Below are 24959 nucleotides of genomic sequence, written 5' to 3' on the forward strand. Positions count from 1 at the left end.
AGTTTTTTCACAAAGTTTGAAGATTTTATATTTATGTTATTTGTTGTTTTGCATACATTGAATTGCGAAAAATTCTATTTGTCACCGTATTTACATACATATATGTATATTTATATGATTTAAGGACAATGCTATCGGAAAAAATTATATCCTGGCACAGAAATGATTTGTACCTGAAAGGCTTGCTTTGCTTTTACTAAAAACAAAATTGGCTAGGGATTGCTAGGTTTTCCAACGGTAAAATTAAAGCACTCCATCGCAAATTTCCAGCTGAACAGTTTCCTGAAAATCGGTCAGAATACCACTACAATAAAAAGGAGTAGTAATGAGTTTCTTTAAGCTAAGTATCTTTACTATACCACTTTTTACTTATGTTTATAAAATTATTAAAATAAACAAATTACAATTTTAATAATATTTATATATCTTTATACAACAATAGTATTTCTTTATTAATTTAATTATCAAATAAAATTATTTGGATATCTACTTTTCTAATACATATTCGTATGGCTAAACAAAATCAATAACATACAAGTCGATCAACAATTATACAAATATTACAAATACAAATATGGATAAATGGTACCTACATATTTTATTTTATTAGTTCATCGGCTTAAATACATATGCACATATATGTATATACATATCGCACCCTAAATAAAAAACCGGCACAACTCAAAATTTGTCAAAATTTGTTTTTTTCCATAAAACAGTTCACAGACCGTATACCCAACGTCCGCGAAAATTTCTTCCTCATCACTATATTCTTTAACTGGAAAAATACTACTAAAACTTTTTAGTTGTGCTTGCATCGATTGCACAGCGTCAACAGTTTTTTGCCTCTCCTGAACATTTAGGATTTTTTGAGTTGTGCCAGTTTTTGATTTAGTGTGATATGTATAAATTGAAGTAAGTATATAGATAAATATGATAAATATCACAAAAAATTACATTCGGTTCTAGATTCATTTAGAGATTCAGTACACATATTTACATACATACATACATACATACATACATACACATGAATATAAACATACATATGTGTGTAACTAATNTGATCTTCAATTATACCCATAAGGGATGAGTCGAGACCAATTGATCTCCATTAGTACCCGTATGAGACTAGTTGCGACTAATTAATGCCCAATTGTACCCGATTGAGAGTAATCTCGGAATACTCTCTTTAAAGATTAGTCGCACAATTTTTTGCAGGGTTATATTAAAATTATACATACATATTTCATAAACTAATTACAATTTTGTATATATATTTCGAAAAAGGTTTTAGCTTTTCTTTTAAGCGAAAAGTGGAAAACGAGAGGCTCTAATGTCAGTATGTACATTGGACTGTCCCAAGAATATATGTATGTAAAAAAGTTTGTTTGCAAATTTCTATTTGCATACGCTCTATATTTGTGCTCTTTAGCCTAAATGGCATATCGAGGGCTTATATTCAACATAACCTAACTGCAATTGTCAGAAAAATTAGTTTGTGATATGAAAATCCATCTAAGACTAAACTGTCATCAATGACGTTAATTTTTAACTTGTTAAAAGTAACATCAGTGATGACAGTTAAATCCCGGATGGGTTCTAACATCAGAAAGTATTTTTTGTGAAAATTACAGATAGGTTGTATTGAATATAAGCCCTCGATATATGTTTATTCATATATGAAGTTTTATGGCTGTAGGATAAGGATAACCCGTGCCGACTTTTACTTAAGTTTTAGTTAACAAAACTTTTAAAAATGCGAAAAATTTTGATATGTTCCCCATATTTGAACGCATTTCTAGTAAATCTGCATCTTAAAATTTTTAATAGGATTCTCCCAAGGACATCGAATAAAATTAAATGAAAATATCTTCTGTAAGTTTTATACTTAAATATTATTATATATATTTATAGGATTTAAGTTAAACTTAGGTTCTTCAAAATGCCTCCAAAATTAAAAATCTTGAAGGGTAATATTTTTAAATGGGATTTTTGACCGGCTCCTTGCCTCTTGTTTCGAGTTCTTCTTTCAATTGATACTCACATAACCATATTTTGTGTAAACTTTTGGAAATAAGTTAAAATTTATAGAGCTTTGGAAAAATCCTGAATACCTGGTAAAAAATAAAAATCGGAGATTTACTAAATATTATGCTCTAATTCTGTAGGGAGTATAGTAATACTGGCCAAAATATAGAAGTGAAACGAGTATGCGAACTGCACAAAGATTATTCTATTAACTTTTAGGGTTGCCGTGGTCCGAATTGCATACAATTTTATTTGGGTTGTTAAAAAAAAACAACTTTGGTTTTATGGAACAGTCGAATAAACATATGTTTAGCGGCACACCTCTGTATTTTATTGACCTTTAAATAATTTTGAATTTTCAAATATCTGGCAAACCTATATTTCAAATTTTTTTACCACAAACCTACAGAAAACCTCTAGTAGAATTCAAAAAAGAATTAAACACATTCACTGAGCTGTTCGTGCATGATGTGGTTATGAAAACATAATAAAACTAGTTTTTGTATATAACAGATAGGTTATTAAAACAACTAACTTTGAAGAGTTTTGGCTATTATACCATGGTTTATTTTATGTTTAATATTTTTTTATAAAAGCCTGGCTAGCTATACAACAGGCACCATATAAATCCCCTTTTCAAACTTTATAAAAAAATCCGTCAAATTTTTATTCAGAGTTTTTAAAAAAATGTTTGGTATGCAGTTTTGTAGCCCATTTAATTTTAGTATAATAAAGTGCAAGTTTCAAGTGGCTAGAAAATACAGTTGATTTATGACAATTTTCTAAAAATTCTAAATAAAAAGTTTGAAAATTTGGTGAAAATTTGTCGAATTTTTATAATTTTTGTTCAAAGTTTGAAAGCGGTTTCATATGATGTTTGTTACATAACTCCTAGGCTTTTATGAAAAAATATTAGACATAAAATTAGCTAAATAAAAATAGCCAAAATTCTTAAAAGTACGACGAGTCTATTATTTCTGCCGCCAGTGTATTCTGTAGCTATCAAGTACGAGTTTTGTGTATAAATACATACATATGTATATGTTTTCTAAAAATCGTTCTAGTTCTAAATATCTTTTTCTACCAACTATAACTTTTTAAAAATTTATTTTTTTTATGAAACCGTATTAAAATTTTCCATTTAAGTTTAGTAGCATTTCTGTAAAAAAAATTAACAATTATGTATATATGTACATATACACTTTTTTAATTTGTACTTAATATAAAATTTTTTAAGTTTCCACAAATATTTTCGATTTCAAAACATAATTAAATAATAGCTAACTAAGTTATAACATTTTTGTAAATATTTTAGCACTAATTTTATTCAAAGAACTATTTGGGGCATTCACAAGCAGTCATAATAGTCGTTTTGCCAAAGCAGTCGTATTGTCCTAATGTTTCGAATATTCAAACGATCAAAAACGTTTTGTAGATACTACGAAATTTTTCATCGATATAAGTAGTCTGCTCCAGTACTCTAGGACTTAGTCAGAAGACCTTTCAGAATACCACATTTATAATATCTTCAGTAATAGATATCTTCCTGATTAACTCTGACTGTTCGTCACTAAAATCTGGTGTACTGGAATAGGCAACAAATTTATGACATACAATATATTGTACTAACGTTCGATCTAAGGGTTCCCTTGCCTGCCGGATGACCCTTATGAAACCACTAGTCATGTTAAAGTACATAGGTTGGCTTCAGGAGACATTCAAATACATGTAGCTGTGTCGGTCCTTCAGGGCAATGAGAACTTGCCCTACGAATGCCCTCAAACCTATTCCTTTACATCCAGACATAATGTATACCGCTTCAGTTTAGGCTGCAAGTCACTTACTTAGGAACAGAAAAAGCCATCGCGCATAGCATAATAATTGTTCCTTAGCTCACCGAGAGCCGACTGAGATGGGAAGGTAGATATGTACCTCCGACGGGATATATCACATTTATGGATTTGAAGCAGGTGTTTGTTCAGATACGCTGTAATTAAGAAGTGTGCCTTACTTTGCAAGTGTTTTACGGGCAAAAGTATTTGCATTCGCTCAAGGCTGCTTTAGGCAAAATAGTTTACGCCACCGTCGTCTCGGACCGCAATTTCCTTAAAAGTGCGGTTGGTCACACCTTTTACAACAAAGTGGACTCTGGTTAAGAAACGTGAAATTACTTTAAATGTAGTTAGTGTGAGTTCAAAGTAGATTTAGTTTGGAAACCGGTCATCTCAACCCCGGAAATGAGAGCTGGACCTCATCCCGAATCGTAAATATATACAGAGAAAACTTTTGCCACCCATGGCAGAAAGCAGCCCAATGAATCTGTGGAGCATATGAATTTTCTTAACTGCAAGATCTTTCTCAAAAACCCCCAAATATATACTAAGGTTGACTCTGCCATCAACAAAAATTTGATTCATTTTAGCATAGTTTTTAAATTTTTTGCCGCAACTCTAACCTAATCTATGGCATATGGACTCATTATGACACCTTGTGAATCCCTTAACAATAATTAAATTAAATCGACTTCTAAAGTGCCACTCTTCATTGCCTACATATGTAGTAGAGCCCTACCTTCCTTTCGATTATTCGATAATTATCGGCTCTACACATACACCTCCTTAGTGCCCTTGGCAGGCTCGGGTGTGCGTTTTGTCAAAGCGCCCTCCCCGTGCGTTTGGCGCGCTGATGCTGTGCCTTCGGCGGCGCCACTGCTCGTCGGCTCAGCCGCTGAACGCACCGATGAATTACGCTCCAGTATATAGGAATCCTGCAGATTTATGTTTAAATTGGCACTAAAGCTGCTATTGCGCGAAATATTGGCACCACTATTCAATGGCTTGAGGGTGAGCATGGCATTATTTGTTGTGGCTACCAAGCCACCACCGCCGCCAGCACTACCACCATTGCCCGCAGATCCAGTGTTGTCATTGTAACTGTGCGGCACATCCAGATTTTCATTGCCGCTAAAGTCGTTGATGGAACGCAACGAAGAGGAGCGCTGTATTGCCAATGAGACAGGAATTTTAGTAATGAGATCGTTGGCATCAAAACCACTGCCGGCGGCGCTGGTGGTTATGGTCGGCAATTGTGTACCACCCAAAGGCAAAATATTTAAAGTGCCAGCGGGTATTGTATCCGCGGAACTGGTGGTCACCGTGAATGGGAAAGAAAGTGTAGTGATGTTAGTGGTAACTGGCGCTACAAATAAAAATAAATAATTTTTGTTTTATACAAATGAGAGCATTCAGTTGCAGTGACTCACGTGAGACAACACCAAAGTTCACATCCTTCAGATTGGGCGGCAGTACGGCTTGTGCCAGCGCCGTTGTCGTCGGATGCCCTGGAATCAGAGTGTTATTCGAAGATGAGCTATCCATTTCTTTAATGGGCGATAACAAGAGTGTGCCCAAAACGGGTCCATCCTGATTGTTCGTGCTCGTGTACGGATACATGGAGGTTGGGGTGCTCAACTGTGATGTCATAATGACAGTTTTCGTGGCTATGGGTGCAATTGAATTTTGAGTGGGTGTGTGCTAAAGCAAATGGTGTACCGTTAATGAACTTACCATTCAAATCTTTTTCACCAGACTCTTTGGTAACATCGGGTGTGGGAATGCGTGGACGTGCTTTGGGAATGCTCGCATTGAGGCCGTTTAGCTTGGAATCTGGGGCGTAAATTGTGGTGTGAGTGTAGATCAGGTGTATGGTGAAAATAAATTGAATAAAAATGAAAAATATAGATGTAAACCACAGGAAAAGTAGTAGACAAAAAATATTTAACTAAACAAAAAGCTCCCTCAGTTGCAATCGCACCAACTTACTTTGCTTAATCAGTTGCTTTTGCGCGCGTTGCGATTTACGATTAACAAATTTTCCATAGAAACTTGGTTTCGATTGCATTTGCGTGGCTTGTACACCATGCTGTTGCTGCATCGTTTGTTGCTGCATCGATTGTTGTTGTAATATGTTGACCGGCATGCCAGACTCGGGACTTGAGTATACGGAATTAAGGCGATTACGATTGAATGCCATGCCACTCGATGAATAGGCGGTCGATTGACTACGTATGGAACCCATGCGTGAAAGTTGTCGCACCAGCCAATTATTTTTGCGGCGATCCACCATCGGTGTATCAACACTCTCCTGTGGCAAGCATAAAATACATACATACATACATACATTCCTACATATAGATACACATATTTTTAGGCAAGGAAAATTATTCCTTTAACTCACATAATCCGCGTAAACGTCATCGACTTGGCCCCGCTTTGCGCCACCTGGCACTATATTCGCATACATGGCATCCTCTTTCTTTATTTTGTAGTTCTCTGCTGAACCTTTGGGCTCTTCGCGGCGGTAGTGCTCTGAGGCGACCGTATATGGCAGCTCCTTTGGCACAACGCATTCCCAATATTGATCGCGCAATAATTCTGGGTGCTCCTCGTGCATTTCATCGACGATCATGTACGCGGCCTAGAAAAAGTAAATGAAATTAAGTTAAAAAATGGGCTTCGCAAAACTGCAACAGGAAGGATTAAATCTCGTAGTCTTATTCTAAAATCTTCGTATATGTTTTCCTTTAACAGAGAAAATACAATTTGTCCTATAGCGCGTCGCAAGGCCACTTCTTGGCTTATTCCGTGCATCGTATACCTTAGCCGAGGACATCAATCAGCCAGGCAGGGGCATTTTTAACATTACGGGTCCTTATAAACCAGGTACATACCCTCGAATCATAGTCTACTAAACGTTCGCCATGGTGGTCAACAAATATTAAGGAGGTTCTCGCGATTTTTTGCACTTTCATTGAAATTAGTTTTTACGAAGCGGGTGTCAAACCTGGCGCACAACCGCATATTTGAATAAAAAATTTTGGGTTGATAACATCTTTACAAGAAAGTTTTCAAAAGATAACGATCAAGCGTAGACGCGAATGAACGAACGTTTACTTTCATTAAGATTCATTGCCATAAAAATCAATCAACACTTATTGACAAAAAAGCATAAATAAAATGCAGATACACAATTGATCGAAACAAAATTCATGCAAAATGTTTGGCTTTAGTGAAAATAAACACTTCAATGATATGCAAATATTTCGAGCGCAAGTAATTTCAATTCGCTTTTGGCGCTATATACATAATTTATTCATGTAGACATGTTATCAACTTAACTCAATAAGTAGAGCTAAGTGTTTTCTACTACTGCGTGTGCATAATACTTAAGTCAATTGTTTATTACAATTATTATCTAACATTTGTTATGCTCCTAATATGGCTTATGCGTGAGAGTGCGCCTACAAAAATGTCAGCTAGTCAGTCATTTAACCAACACTAGTTTGAGACGATTTTTTTTTTTATTTTATTTTTTGAAACATACAGTTTAAAGTATTGAACCAAAAACGTAAAAAATCTACTGGATTTTGAGATTTAGCCTAATTATCGTTTTTTGTTTTCAAACTAGGAAAATCACGTTCTCAATTTTTTCCGAGAATCTACAGTTCTAAATATCTGACCGTAAATCATTTCCACCACTTTAAAGGTCATACAATTTTGTATCACTTCGCTATATAATGTTTTCTCATCAGATTATCAGTTTAATAATTATCTGTAAATTTATTTAAATTACACCCAAAAGGGACAACCTTCTTGTCTTTGTTTTCATGTGACGTTAAAGCTTAATTAATTTCAAAGAATATAGACCTACAATTTTTTACGAATCGGTTTAAAAAGAGAAAAACTATAGCAATTTTAGTAAATGATATTTCAGGCAACGTATCGATTTTGTACAAAATATAATTTCTATTACGCCTGTTTTCGTACGCATTATTCAGTAAAATCCACTACTAATTTTACTGATTTGAAATTGAGAGAACAAAAATGACAGCTGAACTTGCATGTTTTACTGGATTTTTACTAGTAACTATTTGCCATTAAGAAAAGCAGCTGATGGCATGATGCTTAATGCAACTCACATTAAAAAAAAAAAAACAATTATTTGTGGTGCTTTAAGAGGTAATTATAGAGAAAAGGATATATCTAGATAGAGACACAGAGACTCAATCTGGTAACTATTTTGCGATGTTAGAGATTTCCGGGTTTCTCGGGACTTATAAATATAATAATCGATTTTTTATCGATTTTTTTAACGACAATTTTTATCGATTTTGCTACCAATATTATTATCGATTTTCTATCGAAATTTTTATCGAATTTGTCATCGACTTTGTTATGGATTTTTTATCTATTATTTTTTCAATTTTGTTATTGATTATTTATCGAATTGGTTATCGATTATCTATCGATTTTGTTATCGATATTTTTATCGCTTTTGTTATCGTAATTTTTGTTATCTAATCGATTTTTGTTATCGATTATTTATCGATTTTGTTATTGACATTTTTATTGATTTTGCTATCGATATTTTTATCGATTTTGTAATCGATATTTTTATCAATTTTCTAATCGATTTTGCCACCAATTATATTATCGATTTTGCTAACGAAATTTTTATCGAATTTGTCATCGATATTTTTATCAGTTTTGGTATCGATATATTCTTGGATGGATGAAGAAAACGGTATAACATAAGGAAAGGAAGGAAGGAAAACAGTATAAGATAAATATAATTAGAACGAACAGGGGTAGAGGTAGAGATCTAGATAATAAAATTATTTTACGAAAATTACATACAACTTGAAGCTTAGGTATTGCAAAGAGGCGGCCAATTTTCGACTCAACTAATCGCTTCTAAAATTGTCTGTAAAAACAGCTCGTGTGAATGCCGTATAATGAAGTTCAAGTTCCAAGCAGCTAAAAAGTCATGTTGATTTTGAATATTTTTTTGTTTGCTGACAGAGTTTTCCACTTTCTTCCAAATAAGCATGTTTTTATTATGAAATAAAATGTTGAAGGGCGTTCGCAAAAAAATCCGAAAATTCAATGCCAGTTTTTATAAATTGCACTTACGTAAAAAAAGCCGTCGTAAAAACAAAATTTAAAAAACCAACGCTGTAATGTAGCCGCTTAAAAGTAGTACTTCATTCATTCAATGTTGATTGGCTATAAACCTGCATACCTAAAAATGTTCTAAAGATTCCAATTGAAAAGTTTGAAATTTTTATGAAAATTTTTTGAATTTTCCTATGTTTTCATAAACTTTTATTTATCAGATTTTCGTTAAAGCTTGGACAATATTTTCTTAAAATAATAAAAAAAAATAAATTAATTAGAAAACCATTGTGAACATTTAAAAAATCAGTACTTGGTCACTTCTTTGAGTCGCTATATATGGTATATAGGTACCTATGTATGTAGTTCATAAAAATATTTTAATTGACATATTTTATTTATTGTTGTGAAAAGCATCTTAGTGTGGTATTTGTTGCTTTCGATAGGCTATTTTAAAATTGTCACGTTCTGTGATAAGTTTAGCGACTGCAATCAAAGTTCTACTATGCATACATATGTACTTATGTACATAGTTCATTGAAAGAATGTTCTTCGAATTCCAGCAAAAAAGTCTCCTTTTACTTTATCGAAAAATTTGCAATGGATATTACTGTTCTGTAAAATTCAAATTAAACTATGCCGAAAAAAGTGTGGCTCACTTGGCTAAAAAAAAAAATTGATTCTAAAAAATAACCCTCATCAGTCCAACTCGTCTGGCGCACTTAAGAAAACTACTCTAGCCAGAAAACGCTGCAGTCAAACTTGGGATATGGATACTCTAATATTTCTGTGGTTGTCGTGTAGGTCTGAACCAATTATGTCTTATTTAAATCACTTAAAAATGGGTGGAATGAGTGAGGTAGGTGTTTACAGGAGGTGGGGCATGGTACATAGTTGTGGAATGTCTCTGCCTCTGTTTCGATTGCGTATGGCAGTTTTCTCGTCGGACGTATGTACATATGTAAATCGGTGCTAGGTCTCGCGGATTTTTCTGCTTGGTGGATAAGCTGGCATGGAAAGACACTTTCAAGCAGGGTACGAAAATAAACTATATTGTACGTTACTATTTCGTTTCGTTTATTACTTCAACGGTTCGGTACAATACGAAAACAAAACGGCTGAGTTCACTTTGGCGATAGTACACTACAGTAGTTTAGTAGTTACAGACGAAACAACAAACGAAATGAATCGTGCAGAGAAAAATATAAGTATGTATGTACACATATGCATTAACTAAACACAAAACTAATGGCTGCAATGAATAAAAAAATACAAATGTTTTTTAATTGAGTTGGATATGAAAATTTACAGAAAAAAATATTTTTCACGTAATTGAAACGTTTGTGATATCACCGTATAGTACAATTGTCACAAACGAAAAGCAAACAATGAATCTTACAATTTGTTTCTGACTATGTACAAAACTGTACAAACCGACAAATGATATGATGATCGATGAGCAAATGGGAATTGTTTTGTACAGTTTATTTTCGTACTCTGCTCTCAGGTGGGTCTAACCGAGAAAACAGAGCGGTGTGGACTACTTCTAGAAAGTGCGCCTCGTGTGAACTCAGCGATCGCTGCGCGAAGACCAGAGGGTGGATCGGAAGCGATCAAGGCATCTCCTCAGGCTCACAAAATTACCACCTCTGAATTCTGGAATCGGTGGGTGAGAACAAATTTCATAATGCATCCTTACTACCGTCGGTGCTTGGTGGACGGCGAGTTCGAATCATATCAACACTTCCTCCTAAACTGCTTAGCTTTTGGAAGCCTACTATGGCGCCGTCTAATGTTTTCTAGCGAATCTATGTAACTTTTTGTGTGCATAAGTAAACCAGTTTGCGCCGCTCGATCACCTACTTCACGTTCACAAGCTTATTCAAGGTATTTTTGGTAGCACTTTTATAATTTTGTGAGTGTAATTCTGCATCTTTGCTTTTTCTATTTACGAAGTGCTTGTTTACATTTGAATGTATATACATATGCACTTGTCTCGGCAGGTATTCGCGCATGCGCCTTTGTTGTCAATCGAATTTTTGCAAATCTTTAAATGCGAACTTACATAAGTAGATTTGTATTTTTGCACACAGGTAATTTTTTATATTCCATACACATTCAATGGCATGCAAATACATACATACTTATATATGTATATATATGTATGTGTATATGAATGTTTGTATGTCTAGTACCACTTTAATTGTTTGGTATAAAAACCAGTTCATTGGCGAACGTGTTGTCCGTTTTTCTTTGTTCACCTGTGTAAATTTGGATTTCTATATTTTTTGTTTTATTTCCTCGCACGTGCGTGTCTTTGACTTTGATAAAGCTTACTTAGTATCTCACCATCTTAAGTTTTATAAGAAAGTAGTTGTCCAAATTATTTACCTTTTTAGATTTTAGAATATTAAAGTAGGGGCGTTAATCATTATGAGTAAAATAATTTAAATCAGCGTTTAATCATTATTTTACGATTTTTATTTTTTCGCTTAAAAATAATTATATTATTGAGTTTAATTTTTTCGCCCAACGGATTTAATTACTATTTGATTTTAAGCGATTGCAAAACTGGAGTTAATTTTTTAATGGGCTACAAAACTGCATACTCAAAAAAATTCCAAAAAAAAAAATTGTTATTGTAAATTTGTAATGTACTCATTTTACTCAACTTCAGTGTAAAAAAAATTCATAACTCAAATATTGTAGAGTGCACCACTTAATACTATACTTACACATTGAGCAATACACAGAGCTACCATTGTGATTTTTTTAAAATTTGTTTGAGATGGCGTATTTTCAAAAACTATTCATTTTTTATCAAAAAATTTGTATGTGAAAAATTAAAAAAAAAATAATAAAAAAAAATATTTCTTTTCATAGAGACTTTTGATGTGTGTATGTGTGATTTTTTTCAAATTTTTTTCCAGCCCCGTTCTCAAGATATTTGGAAAACTATTAAATCGATTTGTTTTTGTTTTTGTAATTTAAAGTTTTTAAAAATGTATTAATCAAGCTCAAATTTCATATTTATTTATTATATTTATGTTTATCCATCAACCTTAAAAATTTTAAACAAATCAAACACATGAAGTGTGAACCCCATCCATTTTGTATGGAACGCCCCATGTATAGGTACTGGTATTGATAAAAGCATCACCTTTACTTTGTTAAAACTCTATTCACTTAACAAATTCAAATACCGCAAATATGGTTTTACAAATATACATAGGTACGTATTAAGTATACACATATCTATAGGTATAGATATCTTAAACACGTTTCACATAAAAATAATGTGAGATCTTAAAAATCGACGTAGTTTATTTAAAAATAGATGGAAGCCGTTTTAAAACGAAATTCTATACTCCATTACTATATTTACGTTAACTAATGAATGCACATTAGGGCGGTCCAAAAACAGTAAATTCGGAATTTTTATGCTCTCACCCCCGATGATTGTTCTACATCGATAAAAAGTATACCCCTATTTTTTTATTTTAAAATCAAAAATTATTCAGAGGTTGCTCAAAGTTTTTAATATATTTTTATATGGGAAAAATAAGTTTTTTCGTAGAAATGGTATAGAATTTTTGAAAGTGAATATTTTTCGATCGGAAAACTCTGGTTCTCAGCCTGTTTAAAATTGATTATTGCAACCGGGTGAGCGAGAACTTATCGGACTCAAGTTAAAAAAAAATATATATTTCTTTATTAAAAGGGGAAAAAGCGAAAATCAGGGAGCCACAAGAATGAATGGGACAAACGTCGAGTGGCACAGTGCACCATTTACTTTCACTAGCGGTGAAGTCAAGGTGGCCATCGGGTAGGCGAAGGCCTCCATAGCCATTGGACCCAACGGAATTTGCACGCTGATGTTGAATAATTTAACTACATTTCGAAGCTCCTTGAGCCACCGTAGGGAATTTCCCTGATCTCATACGCTGATGAGTGCTCGATATTGGCGTCTGGGAATGGAATTAGTTTATACACCTAACACTCTCCCCAACGAAATCAACGTCGACCCTCTTCACCGCCTGTTGCGCCTGTTTGGTCGCCGAGGACTAGTTGGATGCAGTGGAAGAAGCTGCAGACTTGTCAGAACGCTGCACTCCGGACGGCGACAGGATGCCTTCTAATGACGCCTGAGCACCACCTGCCCAAATGCTTTTCGTAAGGGAACATAACAAAATGCTCAGCGAGCAGTTTCTTGCGGGATATCACAGACGTGAGCAACTTAACGGACCCTTGCTAGAGGAGGAGCCGCCGCCAAAGCGCGTCGTATAAATGGGCGCGGCCCAGACATATATTGACCAATCACTGGATCCAACGACTCACCGACGAGTGATCAACGGCATTCACCACCTACCGGGGAGTCGGTCACCACCTAGCCGGCCTACAGACAAAACTTTGCCCGTGAAATATGCAATATTTACAAAATTTTCCAAGTCTTCATATTTGCTAAATATCTCGATTGCACTACCTAAGTACAACCAATAGTAACAAACCACTAATGATATCCCGTCACCAGAATATTTTTTCATTGTTGACCTGTGTTATAATTACCACTTAATTCTATACACAAGTTCATTACTCACCTTTATGTGCCGATCAATAAGCCAATTCAATTCGATGTCATCATCATCTTCACCAAAAGGATTAATTAACACCTCAGCGACTTTAAGCCAGCCAACATAGAAGACAAACTGAAAAAAAGTTAATGAAAATAGTTTTACTTTTAAAGATCACAATAAATATCTAATACTTCAAGCGATAAGTTGAAGAGATTTTCATCAGAAGCCCAACTCCTTTTGGAAATTCTTGGTTGTGAAAATTAGAATATTTTTTGTATATCTATAACAAGTCCCTAATCCTGACAGCCCATGATACTATCAGCTTCCTAAATAAATGCCAACAGCACCAGATTGCGTCTTCGTCTTCAAGTTAATGTCGATATTCCGCCTCCCTGCTATTGTGTCGGATCCATAAATATCCACATACATATGTTCTGACCTCTATCCTTAATGTGCCTTACTCAACAGCCATCTACACTGATGGCTCCAAGTTGGATCTGAAGGTAGGAGGTGGGGTATACTCGCAAGAACTCTCACTTAGCCTCAGTTTTCAGATCTATGCAGCGTTTTTCAGGCTGAACTAACAGCAATAAATGAAGCTGCAAGTTGGTTAATCGATTCTCTAATTAATCTGAAGGCGGTGACAATATTTTCTGACAGCCAAGCGGCTATTAAAGCACTTAATAGTGACAATTCTACGTCGAAGGTTGTTATGGAATGTAGACGTACTCTCACTGAACTGGCAAGGTGTTACGTCACTATTGTTTTTATGGGCGCCAGGCCACAAAGACATACCGGGGAACTGTACTGCGGATGAACTAGCAAGGGAAGGAACCTTGTTGTCTGCAATCAGTACAGCCCGTAATGTGGGCATTCCGCTATCTTCTTGCAAGCTCTGGCTGGAGAATAACTTTGTCGGACGGGCTAATATAAGATGGTCTGCGGAGCCTACTTGCAGGATAGCAAGACATATCTGGCCTAAGCTTTACAAGCGTAGATCTCGCCCTCTCCTCCACTTGGAGCGACCACTGTTGCGGCATGTTATAGGAGTTTTCACCGGGCATTGCCTGATGGGAATCCGCGCCACTAGAATGGGTTTGCAGTCAAACGACTACTGTCGTAGCTGCCGCGATGAGGAGGAAGTCGAAAGCGTGGAGCATTACTTATGCCACTGTCCTGCTCTGGCGAGAGCTCGCCGATGCTCGTTCCTCCATTATTCTTTTGAATGTCTGGCCGAACTGGATTCAGCCAGCGTCTATGACGTTGTGCGCTTCATCAGAGCTACGAAGTGGTTCCATTACTAGGGTAAGAGGAGGGACATATGGAGTCTCTTGTACGGCACCACAACAGGCCCATGGTGGCTTAAGTGTGCCCCTTTTCCGGTAGGATTAGGGCAGCCGAGTTAACCTAACCTAACCTAATGTGCCTGCTCGGCTAGCTTCATCAAGAGTTTTCTCTATATTTTCTAGCTTAGCCGAACCAATATTCGGCTTATATTTCAGATTTATTTAAAATCAGCAGCATCTCGTTTTCTCCAAATAAAAACACTGGCTAGAGCTACTGTATTGATTTATTTTAAACCCTCTAATTTCTCTTGCCAATAAATAAAATGTGCATATATTAGGCAGTAAACGTTAATTTATTAACAACAAAAAAAAAATATTGATTTACCTTTACTTCATAGAAATTTTAAATGAAAAACCGATGAGAGGCCCACCTCTTACTTTAATTGATTTGTTAAAAGTTTAAGTTTTACTGTCCATTAAACTGTCACTCGAGTGCGCATGCTCAACCAACCCCAAATTAGAAATTCCGCATTAAAACTGTTTTTTTGAACAAGAATGATTGTGATCCACCTACACATGTAATTACATATTAGACATATACATATATGTATGTATATAGCTGAATGTCATTTATACGCCAAAAATTTGTTGAATTATTGAATAGCTCACTTATCGTTCGCCGCTTAAACGTGCCCATAGTATTTAATAAGCACATATTTCTGTGTATGTTTCTATGTGTGTATGTACATTAGACCTTATCACTTTACAAGCAAACGAAAAAAATTTTCCCATACACATCTGAGTCTAAAGTACCTTTGCGATTCATATACAAAATAATTTTTTTTTACCGAATCTCGGGGTCGCCATTTACGTTTTTCGGTGATGCATTCGGCAATAAAATATTTTTGTAAAATATGTAGTTCAACTGGAATAATCAGAAAACTTCCTTAGTAAAAATTTAACGATTTTTGGAGAGTTTCAATTTACTGACATTAGGTTGGTACGTTAAGGTGATAAGAACTGAAGTCTGGAGGGTAAGTACTAGAACGGGGTATTTGAGCTCAATGAACTTTGGAACAAACAAATTTTCTCCTTGAGACAACAACATTGATTTACCATAATTTATAATCCGACTGTAAAGGTCTGATTATGGCAACTTAACTTAACGTTGCTTAGAACTTTGAAAATCAAAATGAAATAGACTTGGGCGTTGCGTTAAGTTACGTTAAGTTGTGCCTGTTCTTATATAAGTAACATCCATTTAAGAAAATTTTTAAGTGACAGCCTCAAAGTTACTGTAAGTTGCTATAATCAGGCCTTAAGTGCCGAAGATATGACGAAAAATGTGAAAAGGCAACCCCTACGTTCGGTAAAAAAAAAATATGTGTATGAAGACAAAAATAAAGGCTAAAACTCAAATAAAGATAAGTAAAGGTAAGGAATTGAATTGAAATACTAAATATGAGCATAAAGGTGGAAGTGAATATGGATTTGTAGAAAATAATATAGACAAAGATAAAAACTAGGGTGAAGATAAGGATAGAAATAAATAAACAGAAGCCTATATCAAGATAAGGATAGAGATAAATACAAAGCAAAAAAGATAAAGATACAAATAAGGAAAGGAATAAAGATAGAGGCAAATGCCTTTATATTTATACACAACAAATAAAACTGAAGACTAAGATCATGTTATGTTACCCACCCACCTCACTTCACCTCAACTCTAAGCAACTCATTTCATCCAACACACCCCAACTCACCTAAAATTAGCTCGCCTCGCCTCACCCAAAATCACCTCAACACAACTCACCTCAACCCAACTCACCTACCTCATCGCACCTCACCTCACCTCACTTTACCCTACCTTACCTCAATTCAAAAAAAAGAAATACTTATAATTTGAACAATTTAAAATCAATTACCCCAGTGTTATGCCATGATATTTTAAGTTCAGTAGACCGAAATTATCGAATCAGGATTAATAAATTAATCGAAAGAAGTTTCACTTCTTTTCTCTTCTTCTCTTTCTTTCATTTCTATTTAAGTACATAATTCGATTTGGATCTTCTTGTTTGGTATTTTTGTTTGCATAATTCACATACAATTAAATCGAAAATTTTTAACCACTTTATAAGACCATATAAACAAAAAATAGAAAAAAAGTTTTTTTTTTCTAATAGCGGTCGCCCCTCAGCAGGCAATGTCAAACCTCTGAGGGAATTTTGCCATGAAAAACAGCTTCTCATAAAAATAAAATTGCCGTGCGGATTCGGCGAGAAACTGTAGGTCCCTCCCCTTTGTGTGAAAACATTAAAACGCACGCCTCAAACCGGAGGAGAAGTTCGGCCAAACACTAGCATATGTGTAAGCGCCAATCTCTTATTATTATTATTATAACACCATAGAGTAGCACAATTAGAATTTCAGTAAAAATATTCATAACTTTTAAAAGTAGTAGAAAACAATTTGTGATTTCAATCAGTATTACAAAACAAAAAAAATCTTTGTAAAACAAATTTTTTTTGTGATTTTATTCGACGAAACGAAGCCAAAACAGTTGGACAAAATATTTAATTACAAACAAGACTTTTACAATATTAAAACTTGGGTACATACAGGCATATTACTTGGACTGCATATACTTGTGGTTGATATACATACATACACACGTACATATGTACTTATGGTTGCGCGTAATCGTTACTTTCATATGTGCAATATTATATAAGAAATACGTGCAACCAAACATATTTACGTACATATGCAACCAAAAGATAGCTTTGAAAGTTTCAATTTCATTAACAACGCAACTAAACAACCAGTGCATACTGAATAGTAAAAGTAAAAATAAATAAAATACGTACTTACACACATACAAAACGAAAACTAGATATTATTACGAATTTATCTGATCGTAAAACAATTGAAAACAATGCAATGCAAATACACGACTGACTGTCAAATTAGTCGTTTACATTTAAATAATACTCTGATTACGATGACACGAAGCTTCGGCGCGTGCGTTAATAAAATTTCAAAACATTAATACTTTTCCTAGCACGTTCGCAACAAGCGCTTTCTTGGCTAGGAGCTGTCACGCTTCTTTTATTTCGATATCATTTCATATTGAAGTTTTGATCTTCTGTTTTATTTTACTTACTATATGCAAGTTATTTATTCATTAAAGAGTATCTCTGATGGGATAAATGGCACAAATATGTATTTAGGCATTTCCCACTCTTATAAGGCACTTTAAAAACCTTCCCACTTGATCCTGGGACTGACAGGCCAAATATTATTTCTATACAAATCCTAATTAAGAGTACNTATGGTTGCGCGTAATCGTTACTTTCATATGTGCAATATTATATAAGAAATACGTGCAACCAAACATATTTACGTACATATGCAACCAAAAGATAGCTTTGAAAGTTTCAATTTCATTAACAACGCAACTAAACAACAATTGCATACTGAATAGTAAAAGTAAAGATAAATAAAATACGTACTTACACACATACAAAACGAAAACTAGATATTATTACGAATTTATCTGATCGTAAAACAATTGAAACAATGCAATGCAAATACACGACTGACTGTCAAATTAGTCGTTTACATTTAAATAATACTCTGATTACGATGACACGAAGCTTCGGCGCGTGCGTTAATAAAATTTCAAAACATTAATACTTTTCCTAGCACGTTCGCAACAAGCGGTTTCTGGCTAGGAGCTGTCACGCTTCTTTTATTTCGATATCATTTCATATTGTGGATTTTATCTTCTTTTTATCTTACTTGCTATATGCAAGTTATTTATTCATTAAAAAGTATCTCTTATGGCATAAATGGCACAAATATGTATTTAGGCATTTTCCACTTTTATAAGGCACTTTAAAAACCTTCCCTCTTGATCCTGGGACTGACAGGCCAACTATTATTTCTATCTCTTCTTATTCTTCTTATTTGGCGCTGTAACCGCCTAAGCGATTTTGGCCGAGTCCAAAACAGCACGCCAGTCATTTCTCTTCTGTGCTAACTGACGCCAATTGAAAATGCCAAGTGAAGCCAAGTCCTTCTCCACCTGGTCTTTCCAACGCAGAGGAGGCCTTCCTCTTCCTCTGTTACCAGCATTATTTCTATACAAATCCTAATTAAGAGTATTGAACCGAACCTATACCTCAGGCATAAGCGCTTTTTCCGATATAGCGACAACGCTTCAGTGAGTGGTATGATTACAAAAATGTTTTTCTTATCTTCCTCCAAGTACATAGATGAAAAGTTTTCAGCCCAAGATTTGATAGTGTCCAACAAGCTACAAAGGTTGAGAGGGTTGTTAAAAATATCAACCAACCGTCTGAAAACCATCCCTTAACGTATATCCGGTTTTTCGTTTCAGCAAGCCTCGAAACTAATCTTGCTGAAAGTCACGATAAAAAAATATGCCCCGTTTGATAAATTAAAAACAAATGCTATGTAAAAGTTTAGAATAGCTTTCTTCGGCTTGAGGACTTTGAAAACAAATTGTGGTGGAGAAGTTCACATCAGCTTGTAGGAACGCCATCTAAAGCTCGTGCTTGCTAAGTAGGCCCTCGGGCAAAGTCCGACCTAAATGGTGGGCGATGGAGCTCTCAGAACTCAGGGTGTCGAGTAGGCGTCTTTTCTACAAAGCCAGATAGAGTGGACAACACTCCGACTGCGAACTCTACAAGGTCGCACTGAATATCTATAAGTTCGAGATAAGGAAGGTCAAAAGTGAGTCATAGAGAAACGTCTGCCAAAACGTAAAAGGTTGTCATGAATCGTCTCGATTTAGGCTAATCTTCGCATGGAGTCCCGTACCCTTAGGATACTTGAGGGACGAAGAGGTCCAGTGGGCAATGAGCGGAGAGGACTCGCTTAAGCTACTCCTTAACGCTCATTTCCCAACGAAATTAAGCACCGTATGAGCCTACCGGTTTTGGTGTGAGCGTCTGCCACACTTCCTCCGTTGAACTACTGGAGAAACGCCGACTGCTCTGCGCGATTGATTCTTTCAGGCCTTTAAAGTGCCCTGGACCGGATGACTTCATTCTAGCTGCGCAAAAGGCTGTGGAAGTCCCGTGTCGCTAGCTCACTTCCATCTATGCGAGTTGCCTAGAATGAGGATACATTCCAGGGGTTGGAGAAGCGTGAGGGTTGCGTTTATCCCCAAAGCAGGAAAAAACACTCTCACGTATCTCCTAGGGAGCTCGCATTGGGGAAGAGATGAGGCTCTCTCCAACCCAGCGTACGGGTATTCGACAATTCTCAAAGGCTTCCACTTCCTGCCGGAAAGAAAGGACCAGAGTGTTCCGAGGCTGGCTAAAAAAGGATCCTTCTCCACGCACAACCCTCCAAGGGACGAATGAGAGAAAGGTAGTCTCTGGAGTAGAGGTCCAATAAACATCTTCCCGGGCCGATGGAAGCTAGACGGGAGAGGCGGAGGAAGCAGCCGATTGCAAATATCAACACTGATAGCCAGGCGGCAATCATGGCGCTTTGATCGCTGATGGTACGAACGAAACTGGCCGGGGAGTGCCTGGCCTCTCTCTCAACCGCCTCGGAATAATTCTAAATCAAGCTGATTAGGGTCCCAGGGCACAGTGACATCACCGGAAATTGCAGGTCTGCCTGATTCCTCCCTAAACCGCCTCGGAATAATTCCAAGTCGAGCTGATTTGGGTCCCACGGCACAGAGACATCACAAGAAATTTCAGGGCTGATTAATTGGCTAGGCAGGGCACTCTCGAGGCCATAACCTCGGACAGAGAGGCCATAGGAGTTCCGTTGGCAACCTGCGGCCTGCTTATCAAATAGTGGCAATTTTACCACTTCAAGACTAGTTAGAATTTGTCGTAATTTATTTACACACTTATATGATAAATCAGATATAGCTGTAAAGTGTGGAAATTTTCCGCACGCGAAACACTTGTTTTTATAATGCAAACATACAATTCGTAAACATTCCGTCAAGCTAACAGGTTTATTAAACTTAAAAATTTTATGCATACATAGTATAAGTATAATTTACTACNGGTGTCGAGTAGGCGTCTTTTCTACAAAGCCAGATAGAGTGGACAACACTGCGACTGCGAACTCTACAAGGTCGCACTGAATATCTATAAGTTCGAGATAAGGAAGGTCAAAAGTGAGTCATAGAGAAACGTCTGCCAAACCGTAGAAAGTTGTCATGAATCGTCTCTATTTAGTCGAATCTTCAAGGGCAAGTGGGCAATGAGCGGAGAGGAATCGCTTAAGCTACTTCTTGACGCTCATTTCCCAGCCAATTCTGCACCGTATGAGCCTACCGGTTTTGGTGTGAACGTCTGCCACACTTCCTCCGTTGAACTACTGGAGAAGCGCTGACAGCTCTGGGCGATTGATTCTTTAAAGTCCCCTGGACTGGATGACATCATTCCTGTACAGCTGGAAAAGGCTGTGGAAGTCTCGTTTCGCTTTCTCACTCTCATCTATGCGACTTGCCTAGAACGAGGGTATATTCCGGGGGTTGGAGAAGTGTGAAGGTTGCGTTTGTCCCCAAAGCAGGAAAAAGCTCTCACGTATCTCCTAAGGACTTCATCCCAATCAGTCACTCTTTTTTCTTATTCAAAACTTTTGCGAGACTTATTGAGCTGCATATGAGAAACAGGATTCCTTAAGAGCGATTGAAACTCTCTCAGCATGCCTAACTGAAGTGTAGCTCCGTGGAATCTGCCCTGCACACAATTGTCAAAGTCACAGAGGAGCCTCTTAAGAACAAAGATTTTGTAGTAGGTGACTTCCTTGACATCGAGTGGGCTTTCAATAATGTGTTACCTGGAGCGATAATAAGAGCACTGACTAAGCTCGGAGTTGAGAACTATTTAGTAAGCCTCATCTCCCATATGCTGCACGACAGATCTGTCATAGCGAAAAGGGGTAATGCCTCTGATTAGCGTAAAGTGAGCAAAAGCACGCCGCAGGGAAGCGTCCTTTCACCGTTTTTCTGGGTAGTCGCGATAAACGACGTCCTGGACGAGTTGGAAAGAAGAGAATGTCAGGTTGTTGCCCAAGCGGATGATGTGTCACTAATCGCCAGACGAAAGTTTTTGTGTGTTTAAAAGTTTTTGAATATTCTGTCTGATTTTATGCCAGAATACCTAAACATGGTCAGAAATTGGTCTGCTAGCTGCGAACTTACTATCAATCCTGCGCAGACGGAGCTCGTACTATTCACCAAAGATAGGAGATGTTTCACTTGTTATCGTGGAAGCCAAACGTCGAGGAATGAGTAAAATACGCATCGATGGCACCCTACTGCTGCAGAAATGCCTTGGGGAAGAGATGAGGCCTCTCTCCAATCCAGCCTACGGGTATTCGACAATTCTCGGAGGCTTCCACTTCCTGCCGGAAAGAAAGGACCAGAGTGTTCCGAGGCTGGGCAAAACAGGATCCTTCTTCCCGCACATCCCTCCATGGGACGAATGGAGTAGAGGTCCAATAAACATCTTCCCGGACCGATGGAAGCTAGATGGGAGAGCCGGAGGAAGCAGCCGATTGCAAATGTCAACACTGATAGCCAGGCGGCAATCATGACGCTGGGATCGCTGATGGTACGAACGAAACTGGTCGGGGAATGCCTGGCTTCTCTCTCGAGCGTCTTGGAATAATTCCAAATCAAGCTGATTTGGGTCCCAGGGCACAGTGACATCACCGGAAATTGCAGGTCTGATGAATTGGCTAGGCAGGGCACCCGCGAGGCCATCACCTCGGACAGAGAGGGCATATAAGTTCCGTTGGCAACCTGCGGCCTGCTCCTGGACAGATGGGATAACCCCAACATGCAAAGTTGCAAGATCCTACTGGGCGATTGTTGAACGCGGGCGGCCAAGAGAGCTAAGCACTGGATTCTTACAGGATCCCTAGATCCAGTTACTGTCCGTAGAATTTGTGTAATGTGGTAGCACCATGTACAATTAAGTAATGTCTTAGTGAGTTCCCCTCGTTGGGTCTGCCACATCAACCTAACCTAACCTTGTTGGATATGCCTTGGCAGAGCGTAAGCTTGGTAGACAGTTGGACATTTGGTTCGCTTGTTTTAAGAGCTTCTCTCTTAGGGGTTTACTATCAAATAGTGGCAATTTTACCACTTCAAGACTAGTTAGAATTTGTCGTCATTTATTTACACACTTATATGATAAATCAGATATAGCTGTAAAGTGTGGAAATTTTCCACGCGCAAAACACTTGTTTTTATAATGCAAACATACAATTCGTAAACATCCCGTCAAGCTAACAGGTTTATTAAACTTAAAAATTGTATGCATACATATTAAGTATAACTTACTATTCAATAATGCTCACTTACTTGCAACACTGTAAAGAACGGGAAGTATAAGTCTGGATCTTTGGCATCGGGCATGTTTGGCAACATTTGTCGGCCCACCAGCGCAGCTATGAAATACGTATATAACACCAGCGTCACAACCTACAAATAAAATTAAAAAAAAAAAACAACAAACAAGAACGTGAAAATAAAAAGCAAAAAATCCAATTAATTAATTAAACAATTTAACGACACTACAATTGTGCTTAATTGCTAAATGGCTGGCTGCTCATGCCACCCACCCACCTGCGTATACACCAGCGGCACGCACACCGTATCGTAGCCAATCAGACCACCCAAACGTCGTCGTATATCCGACAATTCCATCAATATTGTTTGCACAATGTGGTCGGATGCTATCAGGCCGTCCTTGCGTGCCCGATTAATGATATTAGTGGCCCACACCAATGGCATCCAGTATTTGGACATGGGACTTTTGGCATTAAATGCATCGAAAATTTTCGATTCAGACTCGTGCATGAGACCAGCATCCACGAGATGTTGTGTGGTGGGGAAGCGACGTTTGACGCGCAGCGATATGCGTTGCAACGTGATCACGTAGGCAAGCACCATATAACGCATAATGTTGCGACGCATTAGGCGTCCAGTTTCGTTCTATAATCGATTGTGGATGTGATCGTTTTTTGAAATTTGTTTAAAACGCGTTGAGTTTATTGTCTTTTAAATACTTACATTAACTCCACCAGTGGAGTTTGGTATGGCAGCGCTGATGAATAACGCCAAAGTGTCAGGCCATGGCAATAATCTATATTGCTCCCACCAACGTTGCACCACCTTATTCACATAGAAACCCAGCACAAATGACATGGGTATACTTTCGCCCTGTTGGCCGAAATATATACGGACTTTGGTAAAAATTCTGGAAATAAGCGTGTGATAATTAGCAAGTCCAATAAATATGTACTTCAACACTTAATTTGTAGCTCTCATTTTTTAAATATTTACAAACATATGTTTCGTTTTTCTATACTCACATTTGTTGTTGTTCATTTAATACGAATCTATAGACTAAATTAATTGTATAATATAGGCATAAATAGGCGATTAGTTCACGCCACACCAGTTTGTAAACGCTGCCACGCCATCTAAAAATTAAAAGAAAACAAAAATCATATTATAAATGTAGTCCCGTTTGCAAAAATCTAAAATAAATATTAATACGGTACTAGCGATTAAAGTTTGCAGTGCCTTTTTTTTTGTATTTTGGCGTTGTCACTTCAACAAACCCCTGCCCTATTCCCACGGTCAATGCCACAGATCAACGCATGGCTATTTTCTTACCAACTACGCCAAGAGCGTAGTATGTACAAAAATTGATTCTTCGGGGTCATGTGCTCACCAGGCAGAGGAGAAAAGTTGAAAGATGATGTTCCCTCAATACAGTTTTCCGCCGCCTCCGAACGACAAATGGATTGTATGAGCAGCTGGTCGAAATATACTCAGAGGTGGAAACTGTTATAACAACTTTTTTTTACTTTGGATGTTGATCGGACCAGCGATCGTATTCAAGTCCGGATAGTACGCACTCATCTCCACTCAGCCGCAGGGGTGTGGTCACTTCAAGCAAAAAAAAAAATTTTTGTTTTCTATGCCTGTCATGCAGAAGTCATTATAACTAAGTCAGCCCGAGTCTCTTCACGCGCCTCTCTGAAAAGGTTTGACTAAATCGATCGGTTTGAAATACATCGATTTTTTCATCGTGTGG

The 24959-nt window shown here is 36.9% G+C and overlaps 1 protein-coding gene across 1 annotated transcript; it reads right to left on the minus strand.

Annotated features, from left to right (window-relative positions):
• Positions 1 to 3280: 3280 nt before the first annotated feature.
• Best2 (bestrophin 2) lies at positions 3281 to 24339 on the minus strand (the record flags this gene model as incomplete). Its single annotated transcript, XM_017629716.1, has 10 exons — positions 3281 to 5229; positions 5294 to 5530; positions 5598 to 5696; positions 5853 to 6174; positions 6268 to 6507; positions 13583 to 13690; positions 23216 to 23335; positions 23480 to 23848; positions 23927 to 24113; positions 24229 to 24339. Coding segments are annotated over 10 exons (2389 nt in total), but the record flags the coding sequence as incomplete, so codon positions are not given.
• Between the last annotated feature and the right edge of the window lie 620 nt (positions 24340 to 24959).

The sequence above is a fragment of the Rhagoletis zephyria genome, unplaced genomic scaffold (genome assembly GCF_001687245.7).
Source record: "Rhagoletis zephyria isolate East Lansing unplaced genomic scaffold, Rhagoletis_zephyria_1.1 Rzeph_scaffold_07018, whole genome shotgun sequence".
NCBI lineage: Eukaryota > Metazoa > Arthropoda > Insecta > Diptera > Tephritidae > Rhagoletis > Rhagoletis zephyria.